The sequence below is a fragment of the Pelodiscus sinensis genome, chromosome 3, assembly GCF_052426305.1.
Source record: "Pelodiscus sinensis isolate ZL-2025 chromosome 3, ASM5242630v1, whole genome shotgun sequence".
NCBI classification, from domain to species: Eukaryota; Metazoa; Chordata; order Testudines; family Trionychidae; genus Pelodiscus; species Pelodiscus sinensis.
This window is the reverse complement of record NC_143054.1, coordinates 87,295,648-87,321,486: the sequence shown is the minus strand read 5'-3', so window position 1 is coordinate 87,321,486 and position 25,839 is coordinate 87,295,648. Positions and strand designations below refer to the sequence as shown.

Genomic DNA, 25,839 nt, shown 5'->3' with positions numbered 1-25,839 from the left:
GACGTACCAGAGGCAGTAGCGTGGGGTGGCAAGCAGCTGGTCTGTGAGGGGAGCTAGTTTTTAAACTGGCTCCCCCCACAGACCAGCTCCTGTCTGACTCCCCGCACTGCTGCCTCTGATAGAGGGGCAGCAGTATGGAGTGCAGGTGGTTTCCCGGGAATGGGGCTGGAGCACACTCACTGCCAGCGAGTTCCCTGGGAACTACAGAATAGTCAGATAACAGGTAAGAATTCATGAGGTTAATCGACTATTCAGTTAACAGATATTTAATATCCTTACCCCACATCTCCAGCTTGTTTTTAGCAGCCCCCTCCCTAGGTGAGGTGAATATCTTTTTTTTTTTTTTTTTTTCTGCTTCTCAGTCGGGGGCCACATCTGTGAAGTTTTTTTTCTTCTCGCTTGTGACCAGGTTGGTGAGCGTGATGTGTGTGATTTTTGTTTTGTTTCTGCTTTGTCACTTGCGTGTGGCCTGGGACTGATTTTTTTTTTTCTGTTGGTCAGTGGCCCCAACCAAAAAGAGGTTCCCACCCCTGTCCTGAGTATTAGACCTCTACTGGGTTTGTGGGATTGGTGAAGCAATGACTGCATAATGCACAAATTCTCTATATAGCCTAATTCTTAAAAGTGAAAGCGGACAAAGGGAGGAATACTGGAAAATGTAGTCTCCCATAGCCAGATGATTGGTGGAGATTCCAGGAATAAATAAATGGTGAGCCCCACACAAATTATTGGACCTCTCAGGCTGACTTTGGCCTTGCTTTCACACAATGTAAGTTTGGAACAGCCTCCTAAATAGTTTCTTAAACCTGTACTTTCTGTACTGTAAAACATTCCATCTTTTATGCTCATATCTCACTGATTTTAGTTCTATGTTGTTTATGCTGTCTTTTGAGCTCATTATATATCTTTTAGAAGCTGCATCTGCTGTTTCTTTAGCACGCCCTATTTATTCTGCAGCCAGATCTTCATGCAGTTATGACACTACAAAAATATAATTGTTGTTCATTGGGAAACTCACTAACTTCATAGTAGTTTTTAACCACTCTAGCAATTGACAGTCACCCTGCACTCCTTTTCCCTTGCTCCTGCTCCGCAATTCAGATCTTTTGTCTGATACAAACTCACTGCGGTCTTAAGCAGTCCTTGTGCTATGAGTGTCTGGCAGGATCATTAGTACTAATGTGCTGCCCTCTCTAGTATTTTTAACTGAAGTGTCATCTAAGTTAATTTGACCTTTCATTTGCAAAATGAAGGCAACATTTAAACAAAATACATTGCGAACAATCAGTTGCAGTAATTTTTAAACTATCTTTATTCAGAAATCATGTCTCATTGAAATGACATTATCAAATGTTAGTTATCCTACATTTCGGAAGAGCAGACACAAAAGAACCACTGATTTTCTTTTTTTCCCGTTAAAGCAATTTTGTTCCATGAGAACTTTTCATAATATCGATCTGTAAAATTACAGTGGGCCAAGAGCTGCTGAGAAAAGACCAACATAAAAGATTGTGCTTATTTAGTCCATTTTTTATAATTAATTAATACAACTGCTAGGCATAATTTGTCTTTAAATTTATCTATTAGATTGAGGTAGGAAACAGTGGTCCAGTGGAAGTCTAACAAACACATTTGATCTGGGAGCACATTCTGTACACAGGTATTGAATCACTTGTATGAAGAAAAATACTAGGGGAAAAGCATACCAAAATGTAGGAGGCTTGAATCTCCTCTGCCCCATGCAACTGAGTCCAAAACTAGTCAGCACTAAAGTTGTACAGGATGTTTAAAGTGAGGAAGAACTAGTACTTTTGAAGGGTTATGATTCAAACCATTTTTCACTCTGCATGATGACATGGCAGTAATGGAGTTAAATGCCCACAAAGTAAAGGTGAAGGATAGTGTGCTTGAGATTTTTTTCTGCTATAACTGAAATTGTGAATACATTATATGTAGCCTGAAGTAACATGCCACTATTTCCTTATAAAACAAACACTGATTTTTTTTATAGAAAACTGAAGGTCAAGCTATAACTATATGTATTTCTTTCCTTAGAATGCAGAAATTTCAGTTTTTGAAGTGAACATCCGTTTTGTTGGTGGACTGCTTTCTGCATATTATCTTTCTGGAGAAGAGGTAAGATTTTCTGCATTGTCAACGTAAAATTCCAGTCATTCAGACTATTGGAATTGGATAACTTTTTTCTCCGTTCTTCTTATTAAAAAGTGTCCATACAGATTGTTGCTATCGTGTTTGGCAACTGTATCCTATTGGCAAGTCTGTCTGAAGACTTTTGCTTTCTTTTCTCCCTGGGTTATTGCTTTATATAAATATAATTAATGGGAAAAAAATTCAATTGTAAAACAGTAATCAATACTGTTGTTCAACTACGGAGTTGTGAAGTTTGTTGATACTGCTGGAGGTGGGTTTGGATGACATGGTTCCCACAGGTCAGTTTGGAACGTGTTGTCATCCATTCATACAATTGACAACTGTGACAAGGCAAGTTATTCATCCAAGTGTTAGCAAAGTTGCAGTTGGAAGGTATGACTAGAGAAACTCTTGATATGGTTGGAGGGCGAACGGAATAAATATCAGAAATACAGACATCAAAGGAGGTCCCTAAAAATACCACTGCTCATTGGATGTAAGGCAGTGGTCTCCAACATTTTTAACCACAAGATCACTTTTTTCAATGTAAGTGCTATGTAAGATCTACCTCAAATCCAAATACCCTCGCCCCATTTTTCTTTGAGGCCTTGCTCCTGCTCCACTCCTCCTCCCAGGCCTCACCGTGCTCACTTGATCCCTTTCTCCCCTACCCTCATTCACTTTCTCCAGGCTGGGGTAAGGGTTTGGCATCCAGGAGGGGTTTCTGGGTGCAAGCTCTGGGAAGGAGTTTGGATTCGGGGGATTTGTGTCTGCGACAGGACATTGGGTGGTAGGAGGAGGTTCAGGGCTAGGAGAAGGATTCAAAATACAGGCTCTGGCTGGGCACTATTTAACTGAGATGGCTTCTGGGTGGTGGAGCAGTGGGGTTAAGGTAGGCTTATTCCTGCCTTGTCCCTGCCCCGCTCCTGAAAGCAGCTGGCATGGACAGCCATGGCACTATATGCTGCCCCCTCATCTGCAGGCATTGAGCCCACAGCTTCTACTGGCCACAGTTCCCCATTACTGATCAATGGGAGCTGCAGGAGTGGTGTCTGTTGGCAAGAACAGCATGTGGAGACCCCTTGCTCTGCCTTTCTCAGGAGCTGAAGGGACATGCCAGCTACTTCCAGGAGCAGCAGTCACCACAGGGATAATAACTCCAACCACAACAGGGTAGGCATTTTAGAACTCATTCCTCAAATAATTAAACTTTTTCGTAAGAGAGAAATTATAATTATGAAATGCACAGACCAGTCAAAACCCAAAAATAACCCACTTTTCAACCAGTAAAAAGTAACAACTCCCTACGTATGTGTTGGGTTGGGAGATGAGTGAAGGACAGCGTGTTTGTGAGAGACAGATTTACATTGCCAACCTCCCCCCCATTCTCTTCTCTCTGTGCGGAGATAGGGTCCTGACAGTGCCCCCCCTTCTCCCTCCCACATCCTGGACAGACAAGCAGGAGGCTCCTGGGTGGGGCAGCTCCAAGGCAGAAGGCAGGAGCAGCATGACAGTGGGGAGAGGGACAACTGAAGTGCCAGTGCTTGATAACTTCTTGGCTCACCTGTCAGAGGCTCCAAGATCTATTGGTAGATCTTGATTTACTGGTTGGTGATCACCGATTTAAGGTGAGTTGGTATGAAATCCAGGAGAACGAGCTCCTTGTGGTATTCTGGCCATCTGCAGGAAGAGAATGATGATCACCGTAAAGTTTGTGCTGTGCAGTTTTTAAACTTTGTCCTGATACTCAGTTTTATAGATGTGGAAGAAACAGAGCTGGAACTAGTCCCTGAATCTTCAGCCATCAGTGGTGTCAATCTTTACTTGTTTTCATTACTAGTCTGGAGGCCTTAGGGACCACAAAGGCTGTAGTCCTCCTAGGAACAGTTTCCAATTGCTGGCAACTATTCCAGAAACCTTAGTAGCTGTTATTTCTTCTTGACTTGCTTGGCAATGTTAGATACCTGTTTTTTGTTGTTGTTGTTGGTTGTTGAGCAAACCCAAGTGAGTACTTCTCATGAGGCTTTTCATACTGTCAATTACACAGAAGGCACTGGGTTTAACTAAACTTCTAAAGTTCAAACTTACTTGTTTAAGTTCTCTAAAGTTGTTTATGCTCTCATACACATGTAGCTCCAAATGCAGTTAATGTTGATAGAAAATTTTAGCGGTTGGAATTGATGCAGATTTTTGTTGAGTAAATAATGTACATTTTAACAGAAATGGTTCACCTGACACTTGAAGGAAATCAGCCATTGTTCTACAATGATTTACTGATCAAGTGATGAGCACAGCTGGAGTATCTTTAGAAACAAACATTTATTTTTTCTGATTAATAGTTAAGCTTCACCAGTAACTTCTTCTACTAAAACATCTACTGTTCACAAACTGTCATGAGGTTTGAAAGACAAATGGTGTAGCAGCCGCTTGAGTGGCATGTGGGGTTGGATGGGGCCTGTCTGAGGCTCCCTGCTGCGTCCCTGGGCCAGATCGGGCAGCTTGGTGGGCTGGATGCAGGCCACAGGCTATATTTTGCCTAGCCCTGAGTTAAAGGCTCTGACTCAACTGGTCCTTAACTGCCAAGAAGTATTTGATTGGTCAGTTATTAGGTCTCTTGTAAACCACCAAAATACAAATATGTAAAGGGAAAATGTAATGTTCTTGTGAGATTATATATAAACGCATATACTTATGGATATGGTTTTCTATTATAGTGCTTAACATTCCTTTCAATTAAATACCAGTATACTAACTGGTAGGAAAACAGACATGAATGTTCAATATGCCTTTAAGTCTATAGTAGATATGAATGTTGTTTTATGTAAGGTCTTTGTAGAACTATTGTAAGCTCTTTGCAGTCTACATTCTAGAGATGTGTGTCTAACCCATGACATTATTCTGGATGGCAGTTCAGAGAACTGAAGTAGCTGAATTTGAATTGGGAAATTAATACAATATCAAAATACTTCTAAATGAGAATGGAACATAAGTCAAGAGAAATTGTTTTTTTTTTTTTTAAAACCAGACAACTGTTTTGAGAATTCATAATCTCATGCTTGTCAATTTGGAATTATTTAAAAAATAATAAAAAAGGACTAGATGATACTATAGTACCCATAAGGTGGAGGTACAGTAACAAATATATATAAAGCTTTGAGAGGGAAAGAATTGTAGGAACCAGAATAAAAAAAAATGTGCTAAAACCTCTCATATACTGGCAGAGTGAATATAACAAGCGCTGATATCTTGAAATATTTAAGACCTCTATGAGGTGGCATGTACTTATCAAGCAGAACAGAGATGTTTTAGTGGAGGGCATCCAAGCCAGCTGCTATCCTCCCTCCCTGTGGAGGATGCACTGCCATTAGATTTGATTTGGAGTAAAAAAAAGTTTGAGAATGGACAGAACTTCTGTTCCCTCTTGAATTGGACTGGATAGCCCAAGAAATAGTGGTCAGAAATCAACTGAAATGAACCGGCAATATATAGGCTCTCTCTACTATAGGAGCTTCTGACTTTTACTGGGAGGATCCTTGGTGCTGCAGTCTAGCCCTGGAGAATACAACTCCCAGGATGCCTTTGAAAAAAGGGGAGGGAAGCTGTTTCTCCCTGCACTGTGTGGAAGAGAGCGAGTTAGGGGGGAGGCTCTAATTTGGAGAGAGGAGCCATGCTGGTGGTTGTCAGTTTTTTCCAGTCTAGGAGCTGCTGTTGGAAGCTAGAGCCTGCTGCTGAAAGCCTGCTGGGGCTTGGATCTAGCAGGCTGCTTCAGGGGCTGTTAGTGATTTGTCCCTGGAGGGGAGAGTCTTTGGCTGTGCCTGTGGCTGAGAGAGGCCTACATAACCCTGCATAGAAGGTATTGTGGCCCTGGCCACAACAAAGGCAGGACAACTGGGGCGTTTGCCTCAGACTCCTCATAATCAGTGGTGCAAAGACACAATGAGTACAAATAACTAGCTGGAATTTTTAAGTTTTTTGACAAAAGTACCTACAATTAATAGGGAAAATGGAGATAATTCTCTTGCCTAGGTAGGTGGGCACATTTTCCAGTTGCAAATTATTTGGTTAATTCAGCAACTTGCAGACAACAATTGATAATGGTTGAATACAGGCACTCTTCATCTTTTCTTGAGGCTGGGGGTACGTCTAGACTACAGGGTTTCGTCGACAGAAGTTTTGTCGACAGTATCTGTCGACAAAACTTCTGTCGACATAGAGCGTCTAGACACATTCAGTTCTGTTGACAAAGCAAGCTGCTTTGTCGACAAAACCCTGTAGTCTAGATGCAACCCTACAGGCAATAACACCTTCTGTCGACAGAACTCTGTCGACAGAAGGTGTTATGCCTCGTAAAATGAGGTTTACCAGCGTCGACAAAACGGCTGAGTTCTGTCGACGTTATGTCGACAGAACTCAGCGGTAGTGTAGACGCAGGTATAGTTTTGTCGACAAAAGTCCACTTTTGTCGACAAAACTCAGTAGTCTAGACACACCCTAAGTATTGTAACTTACTTTAAAGTACAGCTGTCATTTACCTGCATTCTTACTAGACTTAACTTGTGATCTGCTTTGAAGACTGTTTGTTTAAAGCACACGTAAATTTGTTTTCTTCAAAATAAATGCTCCAGAATTGTCATGGTTTTAGCTATGCTCAGCTTATGAAAAGAGAAGTGCTACATATGCATTCGCAAAGTGCTCTACCAGCTTCCATCAGGCTGTCAAACTCCAACCCTCCCCACTTCACCAAACTAGCAGTTGTAGTAAATGGTTTAAGTTCAGTATCATAACTTATTCTTGCAAGAATCTTTTCTTTAAAAAGATGTCTACCATTTCAGAAATCGTGAACTACCAATTAGTGAACTACTAGTTTCCTAATGAAGGTAAACTCTGGAAATGATGATCAGAAAGTTGACCATGGCTAACTGTAATATAATTTGATATGTTCTGTCTAGAAACATTTTGGGGAAACAATCTTAATGTTTAAATGATAAATATATGGTAACTGATATCCTTTTACTAAGTATTTAATAACTTCAGCCACGGTTCAGAAGAAATTTTGCAGTATCTATTCATATAAGAAAGATTGTATAAGTCTTGTAATCAATCTGAATTACTCGTGTAGAGTTGGGGGATCAGATCCTTGACTCTCCCTAGTAATAATCCGATTGCCTATGAAAAGGACAGTGTTGATTGTGGCAAAACTATTGGCTGTGCCTGTAGGTCCTGCACTTCTGGCCAATAGCATTCAGTCTCAGAGGCTCACTGTCCCACCACATGGCCTCTTTCTTTTTACTAGCAGGGTGAAACCCCTCTGTAGTCTCCTTTTAACATGAGGGTGAAACCTCTCTAGTCCTGGTCTTCCTATCCAGGGACAGGCTCAGCAGTGGCATGGGGAAGGTTGGACGGAACCCGGGCCCACCCACTGCTCCATGTTCCAGCCCAGGGACCCTAAGTTAGTGACAACAGATGGGGTTTGTTCTACTCCCTGTCTGGCAACTACTTCTTGGGCCACTTCCCCAAATGATCCCTCTCAGTACCTTTCCTTGGGTACCTGATCCTCTAGCACTCTTCTTGCCTTACAGCTCCTAGCTCTCACCCAATCTCCTCTCACTCTCCACACTTTGACTTCTTTTCCTCCTGGTGTGTCAACCTAACAGAAAGAGTCCTTTTTTTAAACCAGTCTCAACTGGTTGTTGATTGGCCACAGGTGGTCTAATTAGCTCACTCCCTTTACTCTGGAAGGCTCCTAATTAACTCCAGGTGTTTTCACTGGCCTCATTGTCCAGAGTACTTCTGGAAAGTTCCTACTCTAGGCCAGGCCCTGTCAGTTTACCCAGAGAACAGAGACCTACTTAGTCTAAGGCTCACGTACTTTCCTTCTAGCACTCTTTTTTTTTTTTTTCTTTTTTTAATAACCCTCTGACCTGACCCTGTCATATTATGATTTGTTTTCAGTACTGTAATTAAAGGCAGCTTTATTATGTAAAAAAGTTATTGAAATCGTAATTGTTAATACTTTTGAATTAAGTCCATGGTTAATTATCTAAAATTGCAACATATTGCATATCCCATGATTGTAAGTTTAATCATAATTAACAAGGAATATGTAACACTGAGTATATTCTAAAACATTTTGCTTGCACTGAAGGTCACTTAAATAAAATCACTAATCTCTGTCACATTTTAAAAACTGCTACATTTAGTACTTTGGTTGTTGGATAGCCAAATTTTTACATGGCTTCTTTGAAACCTTTTCTTGCTGTAATTACATTAAAACCCTGCGGGGAGGGAATGCCATACTGGATTTAATTGAGCTACCGTGAATGCAATACAAGTATTAAAACAAATAAGCAGATTTGAAGCCAAGAGTTTAGTTTGCAATTTGGATTAAAGTGTTAGTTTTTAACATTGAGAGAGCACACAAGAAATGTCATATTTGACTAAGTTGGGCTAAACTTTTCAGGAGTGTTAAGAGAACTTCATGTATTTATTGACAACATGATCTGCAAAGAAGTTTTTAAGATTTTTTTTTTTTTCGTGTCTGGATTACTACAACATATTGTGCATGTAACTGGAAACTGTTTCCTTGCTACACACTAACCAATGGCTACTGCCAAATAACATTTTTTTTTAAACTGCTCAAGAGCATCATCTACTTCAAATTACCCAGTTTCTTTAGAAATAAGTGTATTTAGTGTATGACATGCTAGCAGCAGCTGATCACCTCTGATGCCCTTGGCTTGTAACTTCAAGCTAGAGATGTTAAAATTTTCGATTAGTTAATTAATCTAAGTCCATTGACTATTCGATTAGTCGATAAGGGTGCTTCTGCTTTGAAATGAAGCAAGATCCCTCCCAGCTATTCCTGCATTTCAAAGGTGGAAGTGCTGCTCAGTGCTGCATAAGAGGCTTTTATGCATTTCAACAATTAAAATGCTGAGTGGAGCCCAGAGCTTTTGTACATTTCAAAACAGAAGTGCCGCAGGGAGTCAGTGGGGGACTCCCAGCTGGCCCCAGACTCCACAGGCATTTCAATCTTTGAAATGCATAAGAGTCCCTGATGGGACCTTTGTACATTTCAAAGGTACGCCTGTCAGCTGATGGTCAGGGCAGCGTGTGCGTGTGTGTTACACCCAAGTCTTCAACTGCTGAGACACAAAGTCTCGTTGCAGCGGGCAGCCTAGGAGGCTGGAGGGTGCCCCGAAAAATAGTTTAATGTCCGTGACTTTACTGCTAGGACCGAGGTCCCATCGCAGAGGGTAGCCAAACAGGCTAACAGACGCCCCAGTGTGTACAGGAAGAGCTTATTACACTTCAGATTTTAGCTGCTAGAATTCATAATTCCTTCGCAGCGGGCAGCCCAGGAAAGGCTGAGAAGTGCCCCAGTGGACCCTGTCACCTGGGAGTGACACAGATCCAAACGCCCAAGCTCTTCCTATAACTGTCCCTTTATGACTGGCTGAAGTTCTTTTAAATTGTGCTTGGTTCTATTACAGCAACTGAAGGAGTCAGGTTAAAACTTAAATAGTTACAGGTTTATTTGAGGAAGCTTATAAATCATATGGTTGCAATGGCTATTGTTCTATTTCTTAACTACTAGCAAAATATAGATCTTAAAAATGGTTACAAAGAAGATAAAGATAGAAAAATAGAAATAATGGTACCAAGTAACAGCTTACTCTTTCTATGTGTACACTTAAGACAGAGGACCACATCCAGGTACAATTTTTACCCCCTTCTGTGCCTCTCAACTCCAGCATGTCAGGCCAGGGCCGGTCCCTCAATTCCTAGGAAAGACGAAAATACGAGGTGGGCGTCCCCATAGAACCTCGGGAGGTCAAACACCTAACCCGACCAGCAGGTAGAGGGTAGAATGACACTCAAAAGAGAGTGTGCTGCTGTACCACCTTTATACTCATGGGGTCACGTATTTCTCTTCCTTGTCTGTCATGCCAAATGGGGCTGGTCTGTCTTTTGTGAGACCAGTTCTTACAAGGGAGTTGTGAACTTAATTTACACTTGTAAGAGAGATAACTAAATTGGAATTACTGGGGATTCTTTTCTCAGTGGGAAATTCCTCTCCCAGGGACTGTGTGTGTGTGTGTGTGTGTGTGTTCGAATCAACATGGGTGCCAGCCGGGGCAGTTCTCTCAGCCTCGAGGCCAGCTTATTGACTTAATCGCTCTCTCTCCACATATCTGTTTTCAGCTCCTCAGGATCAGATGAGCCAGCATAGACTATGCTGATTTTATTGCTCCTTCTCTGCCCTGTATGCTTCAGAGAGGCAAATAAGATGGATGATATGGGGGGTTAGTCTGTCTGGCTACAACGCCCCCCAGCAGTCCCTCCCCCCCCCCTTTGCTACCTCTTCCTGATAGAGGCAGCAAGAGGGGAGGGAGAAGCAACTTGTCGATTAGTGTGTCCACTATCCCATAAGCTTTTGCATATTGGATAGTCGATTAGTCACTTACATCTCTACTTCAGGCCTGCTCATGACACTAACACAGCATTGGTGGCAGTGTCAGACAACTGCATCATTAATGTTTTACTTGTGTGCATCAAGGGAGCTGGTATTGTCAACTACAAAGTACTGATGATTCACTTGCATGCCTTTGGTAGGCCATTGTGAACTCACTTTCAGCTGAATGTACTAACTTCTCCATCTCCTTCCAGTGGGAAATACTTACATTTCATAAACACCTTTTTGATTGCTAGTATCAGTGAAAACTAACTGAAATATATAGAAGAAAAGGCAAAGCATTTCCACTTGCACTTTTACCTTACTGACGGTTTCTTAGAAGGTTGAAGGGGGAATGTGCCTGGGTACCCTTCCTCCTAAGTTGTTGTTTTTTTCCTGAATTTCATACAGCGTTTGTTGATTTCCGTTTCCTTTTCTGACACTCCATGCGTGCACCCATTTCCAAGGGAGACATGTGTTCATCCCAAGTATGACTTTTTAAAAAGCCCACAGTGTTGTGAAGGCTTTTTATTGTCTTCAGCTATTCACTTAAACAGATTCTTCTCATTCATCCTCTGGTCTTCCCATTGCATTATCTTTACCCTGATAATTCTTACCATGAGTCCAGTCTCAGCACATTTCTATAGTGTGAAACAATGACAACTGATCTGCATAAACAGAGTAAAAACATCCATTCCACTGTGCATAAAAGTAGTCAATTTATAGAACTGGTATATTAAGAAACAGAATACCCAGTCAGTGTTGTACTTTGCAGGGACCCAGAATTTGCTAGTAAGCAAGCTTAGCAGGTACTTTACCACCAAGTGGGAGCTACATAGCTAAGTGGTGAAGAGCTTCCTTGTTCAGTAAGGAATCCTATGCCACCTCTTAGACAAACAGGAAATGCAGCACATACTGTTTCATACAGTTAAACACCAGAGGGGACCACCAGATCACCTAGTATGATCTCCTGTATTTCACAGGCCACCCACACAACCCAACAACTAAAATTAGATGTAAGTATCTCAGCCCACTGGAGACCACAGTATTACCTATCACATGCTGAGGAGAATAGGAGGGACTGTGGTGCACCAATGAATGCACAAAGCCTTCACAATGCCCAGGAAATGATTGCAAGGCACCTGGATGATCCTAGTAAGTGATCTGCACCCATGGATAGCTCAGGGCCAGTTCTCCTACTCCTTTGTGGAAAATTTCATGGGACAGAACTTGAGCCATTATCATGCCCGAATGGCCTAGACAGTTGAGGTTCCAAGATCTTCTGAATTTATCAGCTCAACCAGCCATCAGCATTCTTCCCTCTTCAAACATCTTGACTCAGTGGAACAGTAGGGTGAGACAGCCCAATCCAAAAGCACTTTGCCTTGCAGCTTAATTTTTGAAAGTGCACATTGCTGTTCTGCATCCAAGCAGGCCATTCTTCCATGGAATCCACCAGAAAGGAGTCAACCAGTTACTACTCTGGACTCAACACTATCACATCTACTGAGACAAGCTATTCCTTCCAATACTGGGTAGCCACCTTATCTAAAAGATGACAGTTCTGTCCTTAGTTTCACACAGGTTCTCCCAGCTGGAATCCACATGTCTTCCTCCATGCATAACTACCCTTTATTTACTCACGCACTCACCACTTCAGGTTCTTAGGATTTAATTAGAACTTTCCCATTGACGTTAAAACTTGTCCCATAACAGAACCTACATTTAGTTCTTTCAACACTTAATATGCCATCTTTCAACTCTGTTAACCTTCATAGGTAAGTGGAGTACTTATTTTCCCCATTGCTTCAACCAGACATATAGGTAAACTAGGGGCCCGGTAGGGCTTGACGATCGCAGTGAAAACCACTCTCCAGCCCCGCACTGTGCATGCGTGAACTGCTGGTGAACGGGGCGACCGGCAGACATCATCTCGCCACGGGCGAGCAGATAAGCGGATTTGTCAAGCCCTGATTGGAGACCAGACCCTTTGTATGAAATCTACTGTTCATTTTAGGGAGTCTGTCTGAACTCAGAGTAAAGAGTAAGAGTTGGGATCACCAAATTTGATATACAGCTTTCTGTTATCACAACTTAAATGAACATAAAGGCTTGGTTGTGCCAGTAAAATGGGATCTGCCTGGAATGGGGTGCTTCTCCTAAAACCAAACAGGAAAGAGACAGTCACCAAACAGGTGAGAGGGGCTAGCTGAGGGTGTGGCCCCACATTTGGGACTGTCTCAACCCTGAGCCTCTCACCTCCCAGACTCCTTTTAGGGACTGTGTGTGGGGAGGCCTGAAGCTTCCTCCCCTCAGATTCATATGCTGAAGCTGCTGGCTAGTCCCCATTGTCACTGTCAGGGAGCAAGGGAAAGTGCACAGTTTGATGCATTCCTCACTCTGGCTGAGGAGTGCAGGGGGCAGACAAGCTGTGCACTTTGCTCTTGCTCCCTGATAGAAAGAGGACGAGCAAATAGCCTTGGTATGAATCTGGGCTCCTACACACACACACCCCTGCCCTGAGCCCCTCCTAACCTGCAGCCCTAAGTCCTTGCACCCTCATATCCCCAAGGTCTTATCCTGACTTCTGCACCTTCCACTTACCCACCCCTTTGCCTCCTCACACCCTACACCTTCCACATACCCAACCCCTTCACTCCATCTCTCATTGAAATTTCTTACAGGTACTGTTGTATCACAACAGCCCGCCCCCAACCTCCTGCCCTGAGGATGACACAACAGTACTTGTAAAAAATATAAGTTACTTGTGCCCCTTGACTGAACCAATGAGCCAAGAAAAATAGGATGAACCTGCAATAGGTTTGCTTCTCAAACCTTACAGAAAAGAAATTTGGAGTAGTGCTTGGTTTTGACACAATTAAATCAATTCTTAAAATTTGAAAACCACAATGACTAGCCATTTTTTGTTAAAACATAGCAAACAGTGGTAGTTTAAAGTGATGAAATAAAAATGCACTTGATGCATTTTCCATTTTAAGAAATTTACTAAAACAATTAAATGGAAAAAAATTAACAATCCCCTTTTTAAGAAATCTAAAATAAACACATCAAAATAACACTGTTAAAAATAAAATCATTTAAATAAAACATATACATTTTTCATTAATTTAAAAAAAATAGTTACCCAAGCAATGCAGGGTAAAGGTACTAGTATTACAAAATTCACCCCAACGGTAGTCTTGGTATTTCCCATATACCAGACTCTGAGCTCATGTGTATTCTTCCCAAAGCCTTCAGAGAAGAAGAAAACATGAGCTTTGGAATGTTACCTACAAAGAACAAAACAGGTCAGAAAGTCATTTAGGCTGTTACCGTAGTGGGACAACCTTGAGGACTAGTTATTTCCTCACATAGGGTCCCCAAGTGGATTTCTGGCTGTATCCTTTCAGCTTGTACACCTCCCCCCCCCCCCCCCCCCCCAAAACATAAGGTATGGACTCACCTTATGGGAGAACAAGCAGCTTCAATAGCATCCCTTCAAGAGGGTACCTCCTCAAGGCAACAACATGGAGTTGTATTTACATGTTAACAAGACATGACACCTTGATCCAAGCCTCTTCCACTAGTGTATTCTTTGAGACATTGGTTCCACAACTAGCTATGCCACATCGCATCCACCTGTCCAAGTGGTGCTTGTCAGTCACTACAGTGAGATACACATAGGTGCCAGCACTCAAAGAAGAGAAGAAAGTTGCTTATCTCACATAACTGGAGGAGTTTGAAATGTGTGCAGAGCATGGAAGTTGTACTTTGTGGATAATGTTGAAAATTGCAATATTGGCTTCATTCTAAATCAGAAATGAAAATTGAAAATTAGAAATTGTCCATGAAGAAAAAGTCTGGGGAGGAAAAAATAACCCTTTGGGTTGATCAAATGTTTTGCTATAACGTAAATGTTAACATTTAACTTTTGAAAATGAAAACTTGTTTCAAAATGGAAAATTAAAATATTTTGCTCAGTGTCAGTAGGACATTTAAACATAGTTGACAATAAAGTCAACCTGATTTAGTGAAGTTTTGATACTGATGGAACTGTATATTCTGGCAGTGCATAGCGAAGCTGAAATGTCCCTGACTGGCTGTTTGGCATTCATGTAGATATATTAACATCCCAAGAAGATGAATGGGAACAGCTTAATGTTTTAGTGCTATTGTCTGTCTGCAAAATGTAGCAATTACAAAAGTTTATTTTCTCCACTAAACCCGAATTATCTGAAATTCAGACAATCAAAAATGTGTAAATAGACACAATTCTGATTTCAAATTATACACTTGTTTGAGCCATTCAGACAATTAGAATATAAATATAGTGATCTTAGTAAAAAATTATGTAGTTTTTTCATTTGTATCTGAAATGAATTTGTCACTTAAATGCAAATTTTTTTTATTTTTATTAGTGTTCCATCATTTAATAAATTATTGCTAATATACAACCAGCCTTCATTTTAGTGGTGTTCTGGTTGAATTATAAGTTGAATATTTAATTTGATTAATACTATAAATACGTAAAATGAGCAGTGTACAGAAAATAAATTGGAACAATTTTATGCTATCTTTTGTATGTATGCATATATTATACAGTCAGCAGTATTCTAGTGTTGATCATTTTTGATGACTTAAAGAACAAGAGTAGTCCATCTCACTAGAAATATGGTGTCCAACACTAATCACATGTGGCTATTTGGCCAGTTGAATGTGGTTAGTTGGCTCACAAAATTATTTACACTTTCAGAATAATGTGGCTAGTTTTCTTCAGAACTGATTGGACACTACGGCACTAGACCAAGGATCCTAAGAAGTGTTCCTCTGCTCAGCTGTAAAAAGTTGTTCTTTCGTTTCCTCTGCTCATAAACCAAGTGAGAGGTCTACCTCTTTGACAAAGGTAGTACAAGATAATTCTCGGGTTAGATCTTATTCCTCTCTCTTATCAAACCTAAGACTGTATACATTTATGTAAGTTTAAGGGGGGGGAGAAATCCCTTTTCCCCTTTAGAGAGTAAAAAACTCTTCCTAGTCAAGAGTAAAGTAAAAGGCTTTTCCCGGACTCTAAATGACTGTCATTTGCTTTCATAGCCAGTAATAAATTTCTCAAGTCAGCCTGCAAACTACAGATGCTTTCTAACTATATTCACTAGTCAATTGCATGTGCTAATATTATTCTGTTCTGTTAGATATTTTCAAGAATCCTTTTAACATAGAGATAATTCAGCCCACCACAATAGTGATCAGTTTTAGCTGGGATCCTCACTGTCATTGCTTCTACTTCTCTGTCGTTTGTTGGAAGAGAAAATTATTAAATTCAAGTTCCAATATATAGGGAGAGAAAGCGAGGGGGAAACTGCTGAAGTCCTATAAACTAGGTTTTGCTGACTTCAATGAATGCAATTGCTTGTCAGTGCAAAATAAACATTATGGCTTATAGAGCTGGAGACTTTTGCTTCTAAACTATGGTTTACCCTTTAATTTTTCCCTTGAAACATCCAAATTGTGAGGATAACCGCTATAAAGCAACTTAATAAGCAAGTGTTTGCTTTTCCTAACAGTCATAAGACTAAACTGTTGTCTGCCAAGCCCAAGTATCCCCAAAAGCTATCCTGTCAGGTGTCACTATAATTCCACAGAAAGCTAAAATTATTCTATGACGAAGTCCAGTGCTTTTACTTTTAGCAGAATGTTCTCCAGAACCACTGCCCTCTCGGATCACTGCTTGGATAAGTTATTCTAGGTCCTGGATCTAAAGGAAAACTTAAAGCCAGAAGAATGTAAATGCTGTTTGACTACTTCCTGGAACCAGGGCTTCTGGTCTGCCTCCAGCCTGAAAAAATACACTGTCAATTTTTTTTTAATGGGCTTTGTCTGTTTCTTTCTCTCATCGGAGGGTGAGGGGGCAGTCTGGGATATTAAACCATAATATAACAGATTGAGAATAATTAAATGTCACAGCCACTTTAAATCAATGAGGTACTTTAATAAGTCAATGCAATGTGCAGTAGTAAATTACATTTAACCATCTTACATTTACACTTCACTATTTACCCCTACCCTTGAGTGTGCACCTCTCTGAATTGGAGTTCGGGGGCTCTCCTGTCACCCATTTCCAGCCCCTGACAAAAAGAAGCTAGGGACACCATTCCTACTTATCCTGGCTAACAGCCATTGATGGACCTAACTTCCATGAATTTATCTAGATTTTTTTTTTAACCCTGTTGAAGTCCTGGCCCTACTGAGACACTTGTGCATTTCAAAGATTGAAATGCCACGTGGAGCCCCGGAGCACGCTCAGTCCCCGTTGGCCCCAGGCTCCATGCGTCACTTTTTTGCTTTTAAATGACTGAACAACAAAATAGGAGATGGAATTCTGTGTTGATAAATGCAAAGTAATTCACATTGGAAAACATAATCCCAACTATACACACAAAATAGTAATAATAGATATGTAGCAGTGTTAGTCTGGTCTAGCTGAAACAAAAAACAGGACTATGTAGCACTTTAAAGACTAACAAGATGGCTTATTAGGTGACGAGCTTTCATGGGCCAGACCCACTTCCTCAAATCAAATTGTGGAAGAATTCCACAGTGCATACGTTCTGTTCGTTGCTGTTAGTTGGCTATTCACAGACTCCTCCAGTTAAGGTTTCTGGTTCTCCAAATGTGATGATCATTCAGAAATAATATAATTCTCCTTTTTCAGCTGTGGAAGAAATAGAATGTTATATTTTTTGGCAGAAATAAATTATAGGTTTAAATTGAGTGTTTTTTACATAATTGAAGAATTTAAAGAGCACTTCAGAATTGCTCATAAATTTACTGCATGTTGGCAGCACTGCACTTAATCAGTGCATTCATTTCTAACTCTAAAATAAAAATTTTGATGGCAATTATCTGTTTACCTCTTATGTTCTGTTCCCTTTATAACTTCTTCTTGGGGAAGTCATAAAACTATTACTCATGCAGTATCCTTACACTAACAAAATGAAATAAATGAATCTCCTTCATTTTTTACAAACTTGATCTCTTGTTGATCTCAATTTTAGTTCACTTAGTCCTCCTTTCTTAATTATTTTAATTTGTATGCACAAATTGCAGAAGACTTCACAATTCCCATGCTTAATTCAGTAAAGGGTACAGCCACTCAGCATTAGTTAGACTTGTTTTGACAAAGGCACTAGGCATGGTGAAAGATTATACAAAGTGAAAGATTGACTCTTGGATAGTGGAGGGAGGCAAGGAGAAATGGATGAGGGATCTCTTTATTAAAATGTCTACCAGTCAGTGATGGTGGTTTTAACACTAACCTGGATTCTAGCCAGCAATAGCCCATCTTTCTGAAAGAATTCTCAGGAGTAATTAAAAAATGAGTCATTCTGGAAAGGCTGACCCTTCTTTCGTGCTGTGTAAGAGGAGACGTATTGTTCATTCTGTGCCTTGTAACACGTGCCAGATGACACTGATGGACAGGGATTTCTAAGGATCAAGAAAAATCTTTAAATGTGGCTCTCAACTGAAAATCTATTCTCTGTAAAAGTGGAGTTCCATGTATGTGTCTCATTCATTTTATATGGGATTATGAAAAGATTTGTAACTGCCAATCTTGCCATCTCTAGTTTCACCATTTACATATAGTCAAAGATTTACTGGCTGAATTTGGCCTACAGTGACACTTGTGCAACCATTCCTTTTAACGGAGTTGCCTGGATATCACTAGAACTCGCTAAATATTTGAGTACAAAAAGATTGTGCAGTTAGTCTCTGCAGTGTTTCAGAGGAATGAAAAGCATAAAACTTACTATCACTTGCCTAAGCAGCTAGAACTCTGAAGATACACAGCATGGGTCTCTTGCAAGAAATTACTTTTTTTTTTTTTAACGTAGTCACTGTTCAGATTTGAACCACTCATGAAATTGAACCAACCGTTACATGGTGCACAGTCACAATCTTGGGTTTCGAATCTGTCTTCACCTATGTTGTATATGAAGTATGGGACACTTCTGAGTAAACTTTAGCCCCTCCGTCTCCTTTTAAAATTTGGAATCCTTTAAGTAGTTTTGCAATCTCCTGTATTTTTTTTACTTAAACAGTAATTGTACACCTTCCCTATTGAGTCTGATCAATACAAATGTAAACAAAAAAAAAGTTGTGTATTCAGTGGCACTGCTTCAATCATCAGTTCTTCCCCAAAAAGTGAAAATTTGTTGTCTCTCTGGGGTGGTTGAGGGAGACGAGGAGAAATGGATGGAGGGATCTCTTCATTAAAATGGCTACCAAACCGTGATAGTGTACTAATTTAGTATAATTAATTGTTCTATATTACCCTCCTGGTAGTCATTTTACTAATATATGATGCTTGGGAGTTTATAGTAAGTAATGGTGATTTCTTAATCCAGTTCAAATCCTAGTTTTACAATTGGAATCACATCGCCCTTTAAACATAATATATACAGTAAAACCTCAAATTTACAAACTCGTTGGGATTATAATTCTGAAATATTCTTAACTCTGAACAAAATGTTATGTTCTTTCAAAAATTTACAACTGAACATTGACTTAATATAGCTTTGAAACTTTACTATGCAGAAGAAAACTTTCAACAACCTTAATTTACATTAAACAAGTGGAGAAACATTTCCTTACCTTATCAAATATATTGACAGAATTTTCCTTTTATTTTTATTAGTATAACACAGAACTGTACTGTACTTGTTTTTTCATCTCTGCTACCTGATAGTATTTTTCTAGTTCTAAATGAAAAGTGTGGTTGGTTGATCTGTTCACAGCTCTTGAGTGTAACTCTGAGGTTCAGTGTACTTAAATATTAAATGGTCAATTTCTGCTACTTTACATTTAAACATTAAAGGAAACAGGTACACTTCACTTTTTCTTGATGCAAAAATAAATCCCATTACAGTTCAGTGGAATTACACATGTGCATCACGGGCGGAGTGGGGGGGGGATGGAGAAGATAATAGGCAGTTAAAACAATGATAGTGCTGTGTAAGAACTCAAACATAATAAATCTTGTGCACATAGTAACATAAGCTTTAAATATTGACTTTTATTGAAAGAAATATTGAACTATTATTGTTAGACTTCTGAGTTTAGTACAGACTTGACAAAACACCCACAATAGTGTATGTGGTGCACATATGATGGCTGATATTAAAACTTTAGCAGATAAACAGAAAATGTTTATTCTAAAGAAGCCACCAAGTTTGAGCTGCTATCTTGCATTTTTCCTGTGTTTATCCACTTCTGTTCACAAGTTTATTTGACTAATGCACCTATTCACAACTTCTAAAAACAAAAGCATTTTCTATAGCGTAGGTGTTAGGTTCATTCCTCTCAAGAAGGAAATTGAGGGTGCTAGGCAAATGGTGTGTTGGCATAAACTTCAGATCCAGTGTCCCTTTTGATGTAAGAGTAATGATCTCCTCGGACCAGTTGTGTTAGAACAGTTTCCTCCTCCATTTTTTTTTTTAAGTTAGAGGCAAAGAATTGTTTCAAGTCCCTTGCAAACAATGTTTTGATTAGAAATCTATAAATTCTTCACAGGGAAATGTGACTTCACAGAATGAAAACAGTACTTAGCTATTCTACAGATGGTCTCCTCTATAATATGAAGGAATTCCCCAGTCCTTTGAATCCCAGAGCCAATCCCCAGCTGCCCAGTTTCTGTTGATGTTCCATCAAGGAAATACAGTAAAACCTCATTTAACAAGTGCCCGCTTAAAAAGTTTTTGCAATAGCACGATTTTTGGGGGGGCTTTGGGAATTACACAGCCATCCCTGGAATAACACTATTTCCCCAGCCAGCCCGTTGCCGGCAGCTGCACGGGGCTTCCCCCGCCTCACTGCAAAGCGGCGGAGGGTTCGCCACTCGCCGTGCTGTTCCCCAGCAACCCCTCCATGCCAGACATAGTGCAGGTCCCGGCAGACCTGTCCCAGGGGCACACTCCCAACCCAATTTCCCTCCCCTTTCCTCCGCTTCCCTTCCCCAGAGCCAAACACCTCCCCTCCCTGCTGTAACCCAGTCCCCTTTCTCCCCCAACTTTATGTCCCGGTCCCAGCAGACACCATCGCTTGAAATTCAACCCCCACCTTTTCCATTATTTTCAATGGGAAAATTGACCCTGTATAACATGTTTTCACTTAACACGAACATTTTCTGAAACATATCTACAGTGTTAAATGAGGAATTACTGTATCTCTGTTTACTATCACTTCTAATAGTTAACATTGCACTCTCCCAGCTGACACACTCATTAAATCCTTGTTCTGACATACCAGTAAGAAATTCAGGTAACTTAATGAATACCAAAATAAATAAAATTGACTAGACGCATAAATCAACTAACAGAAGTACTTGGTAAAATAATGTACCTATTTCTAGTATTATGTTATAGAATTAATATGAATAAGGACTTCAGAACAGTTTACTTCCCACTGGCAAATAGAGCAAACTTACAAATATCCATGATGCTGAATATGTAATTTAACAATCCATCTCCTCCTGTGCTATTGACATTACAACGCAAATAGAGGACATCCGCTGTCTGCACAAATTGCATGCCATCACAGCACAATTTGTCTTTATGTGCCTACCATAGTATTTTAGGAGCTTATTCTATTACTAAATCATTGCTTCTTTCACTTAATGGCATTAAAATTAAAACATATAGCCAGATTTATGAAACTAGGAATGGACCTTTTGTGTGTGCTTTATGTTTCTTGGAGAATGTAATTACTGATTTACAACATAGCATCTATTAGGCACCCACCCCCACATATAAGCTATGCTGCAAATCAGCGCTCAACAGTCAACTATCTGAAAAGAGAATTTTATATGCAAAATGCTACCCCTTGCTTGGACATGCTGGCTCTCAACATGTAAAATGAAGAGTCTAAATTTGCTGTTGTAGCACTAGGATTTGGTACATATGGCTAAATAAACAGAAAATTAGGAAGCAGATGCTTGTGGCTTAACAGAGGAATTGTACTTTAAAGATACTTATCTTTACTTGTGGATAAGGAGCAATTTTACTGAGACAGCTGTTTCTTTAATCAGGAAATAACTCAAATCTCAGATGTATACTGTTTTTCTTCACAATATGATGTAATGTGTCTTTATGTTGTATGCTGTATATTTTACGTAAATGTTTTAACTTATTCCACATGAAGAATATTGTCAAAATCATGGAGTGTTAGATTCCTTTCTTCCTTAGCCATAGAGGAAACAGAACCGTGAAATACATTACATTTATGTTGCACTTTTGGATAACTAACATTCCATTTCTAGGAGCAGTATTGCAACAGCAATTACAAAAAAATCTGTCCTAGATTGTGAGCTCTATGAAGTATGGAGTGTTCATCTGTGGAGCACGTCTGTACAATGCCTAGCACAATGTGGACCAGAATCCTGACTGAGGCTTCTGGGCGCTATCATAGTATAAATAATATATAATGTGATAAGACCATGTTCTTTACCCCACAAATATTGGTCATGTAAAAGCAGGAATTGGAAGTTTACCCCATTTTAACATCAAATACTGTGCCTTTTTAGAATTCTAGATTTACAGTGAAATAAAACATTTATTTTGTGTCCCTGGCATGTTGTAATAATACCTCAGAACTCAGATATATTGACACTAAGGTATTTTATAATGCCTTTTAGAAAATTTTCAGAGGCCTTCACTTTAGAGCTAGTTCCAACTATTTATTGCAAACAACTTATTTGTCAAAGATGACCCTTTCTCTCCTCCTTCCCACACCCCAGTTGCCTAAGAACTAGTCATCCCAACATGAAGCAGTTGTGAAAAAAGGCTAATATAATTCAGGGATGTATTAACAGGAGGAACATGTGGGACCCCTAATGATTGGGGGAGGTAACCTAGTGACCCATGATGTGGAAATGCCTTGTGAAATGAGGTTTACCAGAGCGGTCGACAAAGGCTTCCCTTGTCGACCACGCCGCATCTGCACTGCAGCGCTGTGCCTGATCAGCTGATCGTCGGCACAGCACGGCGGCCAATTTTTATTTTAATGAAGCAGGGATTATTTAAATCCCTGCTTCTTTGACTATGCAGAGTAAACTATTTTACATGGCTTTGTCAACAGAGCCATGTAGTCTAGACGTTCCCCTTGACTTTAGCAAAGCTTTGATACGGTGTCCCACCGTATGCTTGCAAGCTATTTAAATAAGTATGGATTGGATAAATGGATTGGTGGATAAGGTGGATAGAAAGCTGCCTTAGATATTCAGACTCAGTGGATATTAACCAACTGCTCGATGTCTGGTTGGCAGTCGGTATCAAGCGGAGTGCCCCAAGGGTCAGTTCTGGGGCTAGTTTTGTTTAACATCTGTATTAATGACCTGTGTGAGGGGATGTATTGCATCCTCTGCAGGGTCACAGATGACATTAAGCTAGGGAAAGAGATAGATATGCTGGAGGGAAGGGAAATGGTCCAGATTAATTTAGACAAATGAGGGATTGGATCAGCAACGACAAGTGCAGAACCCTGCACTTGGAACAGAAAAATCCCAGTCACTGTTACAGGCTGGGAACGATTGGCTAAGCAGCAGTTTTGTAGAAAAGAACCTGGAAATTACCGTGGATGAGAAGCTAGCTGTAAGTCAACAGCGTGCCTTGTAGCCAAGAAGGCTATCAGCATATTGGGGTGCATTAGTAAGAGCATTGCCAGCAGATCTAGGGAACTGATTATTCCCCTTTATTTGGCGCATCTGGAGTATTGTGTCCAATTTTGGGGGCCCAGTTATGTCCACATCTTTTCTGTATTGGAGAGAATCCAGTGGAGGGTAGCAAAAATGATTAGAGGGCTGTAGCATGTGACTTATGAGGAGAGGTTGAGGGCTTTGGGCTTGTTGAGTCTACAGAAAAGAGTGGGGAGGGGGGTTGATAGCTTTCAACTTCCTGAAGGGAGGTTCCAAAGAGGATGGAGAGAGACTATTATTAGTGGTGACAGATGGCAGAAAAAGAACAATGGTCTCAAGTTATAGTGGGGGAGGTCTAGGTTTGATATCAAGAAAAACTATTTCACTCGGAGGGTGGTGAAGTACTGGAATGGGTTACCTAGGGAGGAATCTCCATCCCTAGAGGTTTTTAAGTCTCGGCTTGACAAAACCCTGGCTAGGGTGATTTAGTTAGGGGTTGGCCCTGCTTTTAGCATGGGGATGAACTCTTATGACCTCCTGAGATTTCTTTCAACCATATGATTCTGGGGTCATACCCTCCTGTTGTATGAAAGATACAAGAGGTAATTGTGCAGCAGTATGAAGCGGTGACATATTGGATCCAACTTGGGGTGCCATGCTTTAAGAAAGATGTGGACAAATTGGAGAGTCTAGAGCAGAGCAAAAGTCAGGTTTCATTCAGAGAGTTAGTTGTGTTAGTCTGTTTCAACAAAAACAAGGAGGACTCTGTGGCATTTTCAAGACTAACACATTTATTGAGGTATGAACTTATACCTTAAGTTCATTAATCTTGAAATAAATCAGATTTTCTCAGCCTGTTATGAGGAAGGATTAAAAAAAGCCTGTGCATGTGTAGTGGTAAGACTGTAGGGAGACCTGGTAATAAAGTTCAAAATGTGTTATGGGCCCTTTTATAAAGAGGGATGATGATCAGGTGTTCTGTGTTTCCACAGAAGGTAGAAGCAGATGTAACCAAACTAATCTGCAGCAAGGGAGATTTAGGCTGAATACTAGGAAAACTTTATAGCTTTAAGGGCTAGTTAAGTATTGAACTCAGTTACCAAGGGAAATTATGGCAACCTTAGGGAGTTTTTAAGAACAGGTTGAATAAACAGCTGTCAGATGGTCTAGATATGTATGGTCCTGCCTCAGTGAAGGGGGACAAACTGGGTGACCTCTCAAGTCCTTTCCAGCCCCATGGATATCAGATGGCTTTTCAAAGCCCCATTCATATCTGAAAATCAAATAATTCAAGCTGAGAAATGTATGCATTTCTGTGTTCCTCTAACCTCACTTTCAATTGTACCAATAAACACAAACCTTAAAGAAATTGATAACAGTTGTTACAAATATCAGCCACATTAGCAATACTGCCCTTTGGCTCCAGATTAAGGCCTTTTCTCAAGGTGTTAAAACTGGGGGTGGGGGTACTTTGTTTTTGTTTTTTGCCATTTTTTGGCTACAGAAGCACAACCAAAAGACACTGCTAAATATAATTGAAACAAAATCCTCTTTCTTGTGGTTTTGTTTTATGTATATATTTTGAGTTGAGCCTCTAGTTGTGCTGTCACATGCCTCACGGCCAGTTTCAAGCATGAATCTAAATACAAATTACTATACAGCAGTATCTCATCCTTCTCTTGTGATCTTGTTTAGTTCTCTCCAAGATTGTTAGTATTTTATGCTGGTCATTGCTGGCTTTCCTGAAACAAGATTTCAGAAGACATTAGAGCCATACTTCAGTTCCTTAGTTGCAAGATTTCAAAAAAATCCTCATGTTAGATACTGGCATACTGCTAGAATTAGCAAGTATGATTGATTAATTTTTCAGTGTTTACTGCTATGTATATTTGGATTAAACATGGGAAGCTCTCACTAATCCAATTATTTTAATCTGATTAAGCTCTCCAAAGTCTCTTCTGATAGCTAACTCTATGGTATGGTGTAACTTCTTTTTTGGGGGGGAGGGAGTGGAGGAAGGGATTTACAATGATTTTTCTAACAAAAGAGGAGTAATTTCCTTTTCCTATGGTGCATAGTACAGTACCATAAAACAGTTGAAGCTAATCTATTGAAAGGGGTGGCAACATTTTTTTACTTTACTTTAGGTAATTTTTTTTCAAAATAGAAAACACTTTCTCAACTATTTTATTAGTTTTATTCAACAGCAATTTTTATTAAGATTTAACTACCTTGTAAACTTATGGGTACATTCCATGCTCTGTCTCCAAATAACAGTATTGAAAAAAATATGAAATACAGTGTGCTACATATTATACCTTTACATATGGTAAGAAATAGTCCTATTTCATGTTTAGGAATTTGTCAGTCTTAGGAATAGACAGATAGAAGTTTAGTCATAATGTGTTAAGCTAAGCAGAAGACTTAATATTAACCAAGCACTGACTGATGCTTTGTATATTCTGGGAGTGCAGTATAACAAACAGAATTTTTAGGGCATGGTTGCCACGGGAGTCTATATACAGAAATATTTTGTAGACTGTTA

At 40.0% G+C, this 25,839-nt stretch overlaps 1 protein-coding gene across 1 annotated transcript in view; it reads left to right on the top strand.

Annotated features, from left to right (window-relative positions):
* Positions 1–25,839, top strand: part of MAN1A1 (mannosidase alpha class 1A member 1) — a 184,119-nt gene that overhangs the window by 86,819 nt on the left and 71,461 nt on the right. Inside the window, exon 4 of the mRNA XM_006123079.4 lies at positions 2,056–2,136. Coding sequence (XP_006123141.3) covers positions 2,056–2,136 — 81 coding nt within the window. The remainder of the gene's footprint in view (positions 1–2,055; positions 2,137–25,839) is intronic.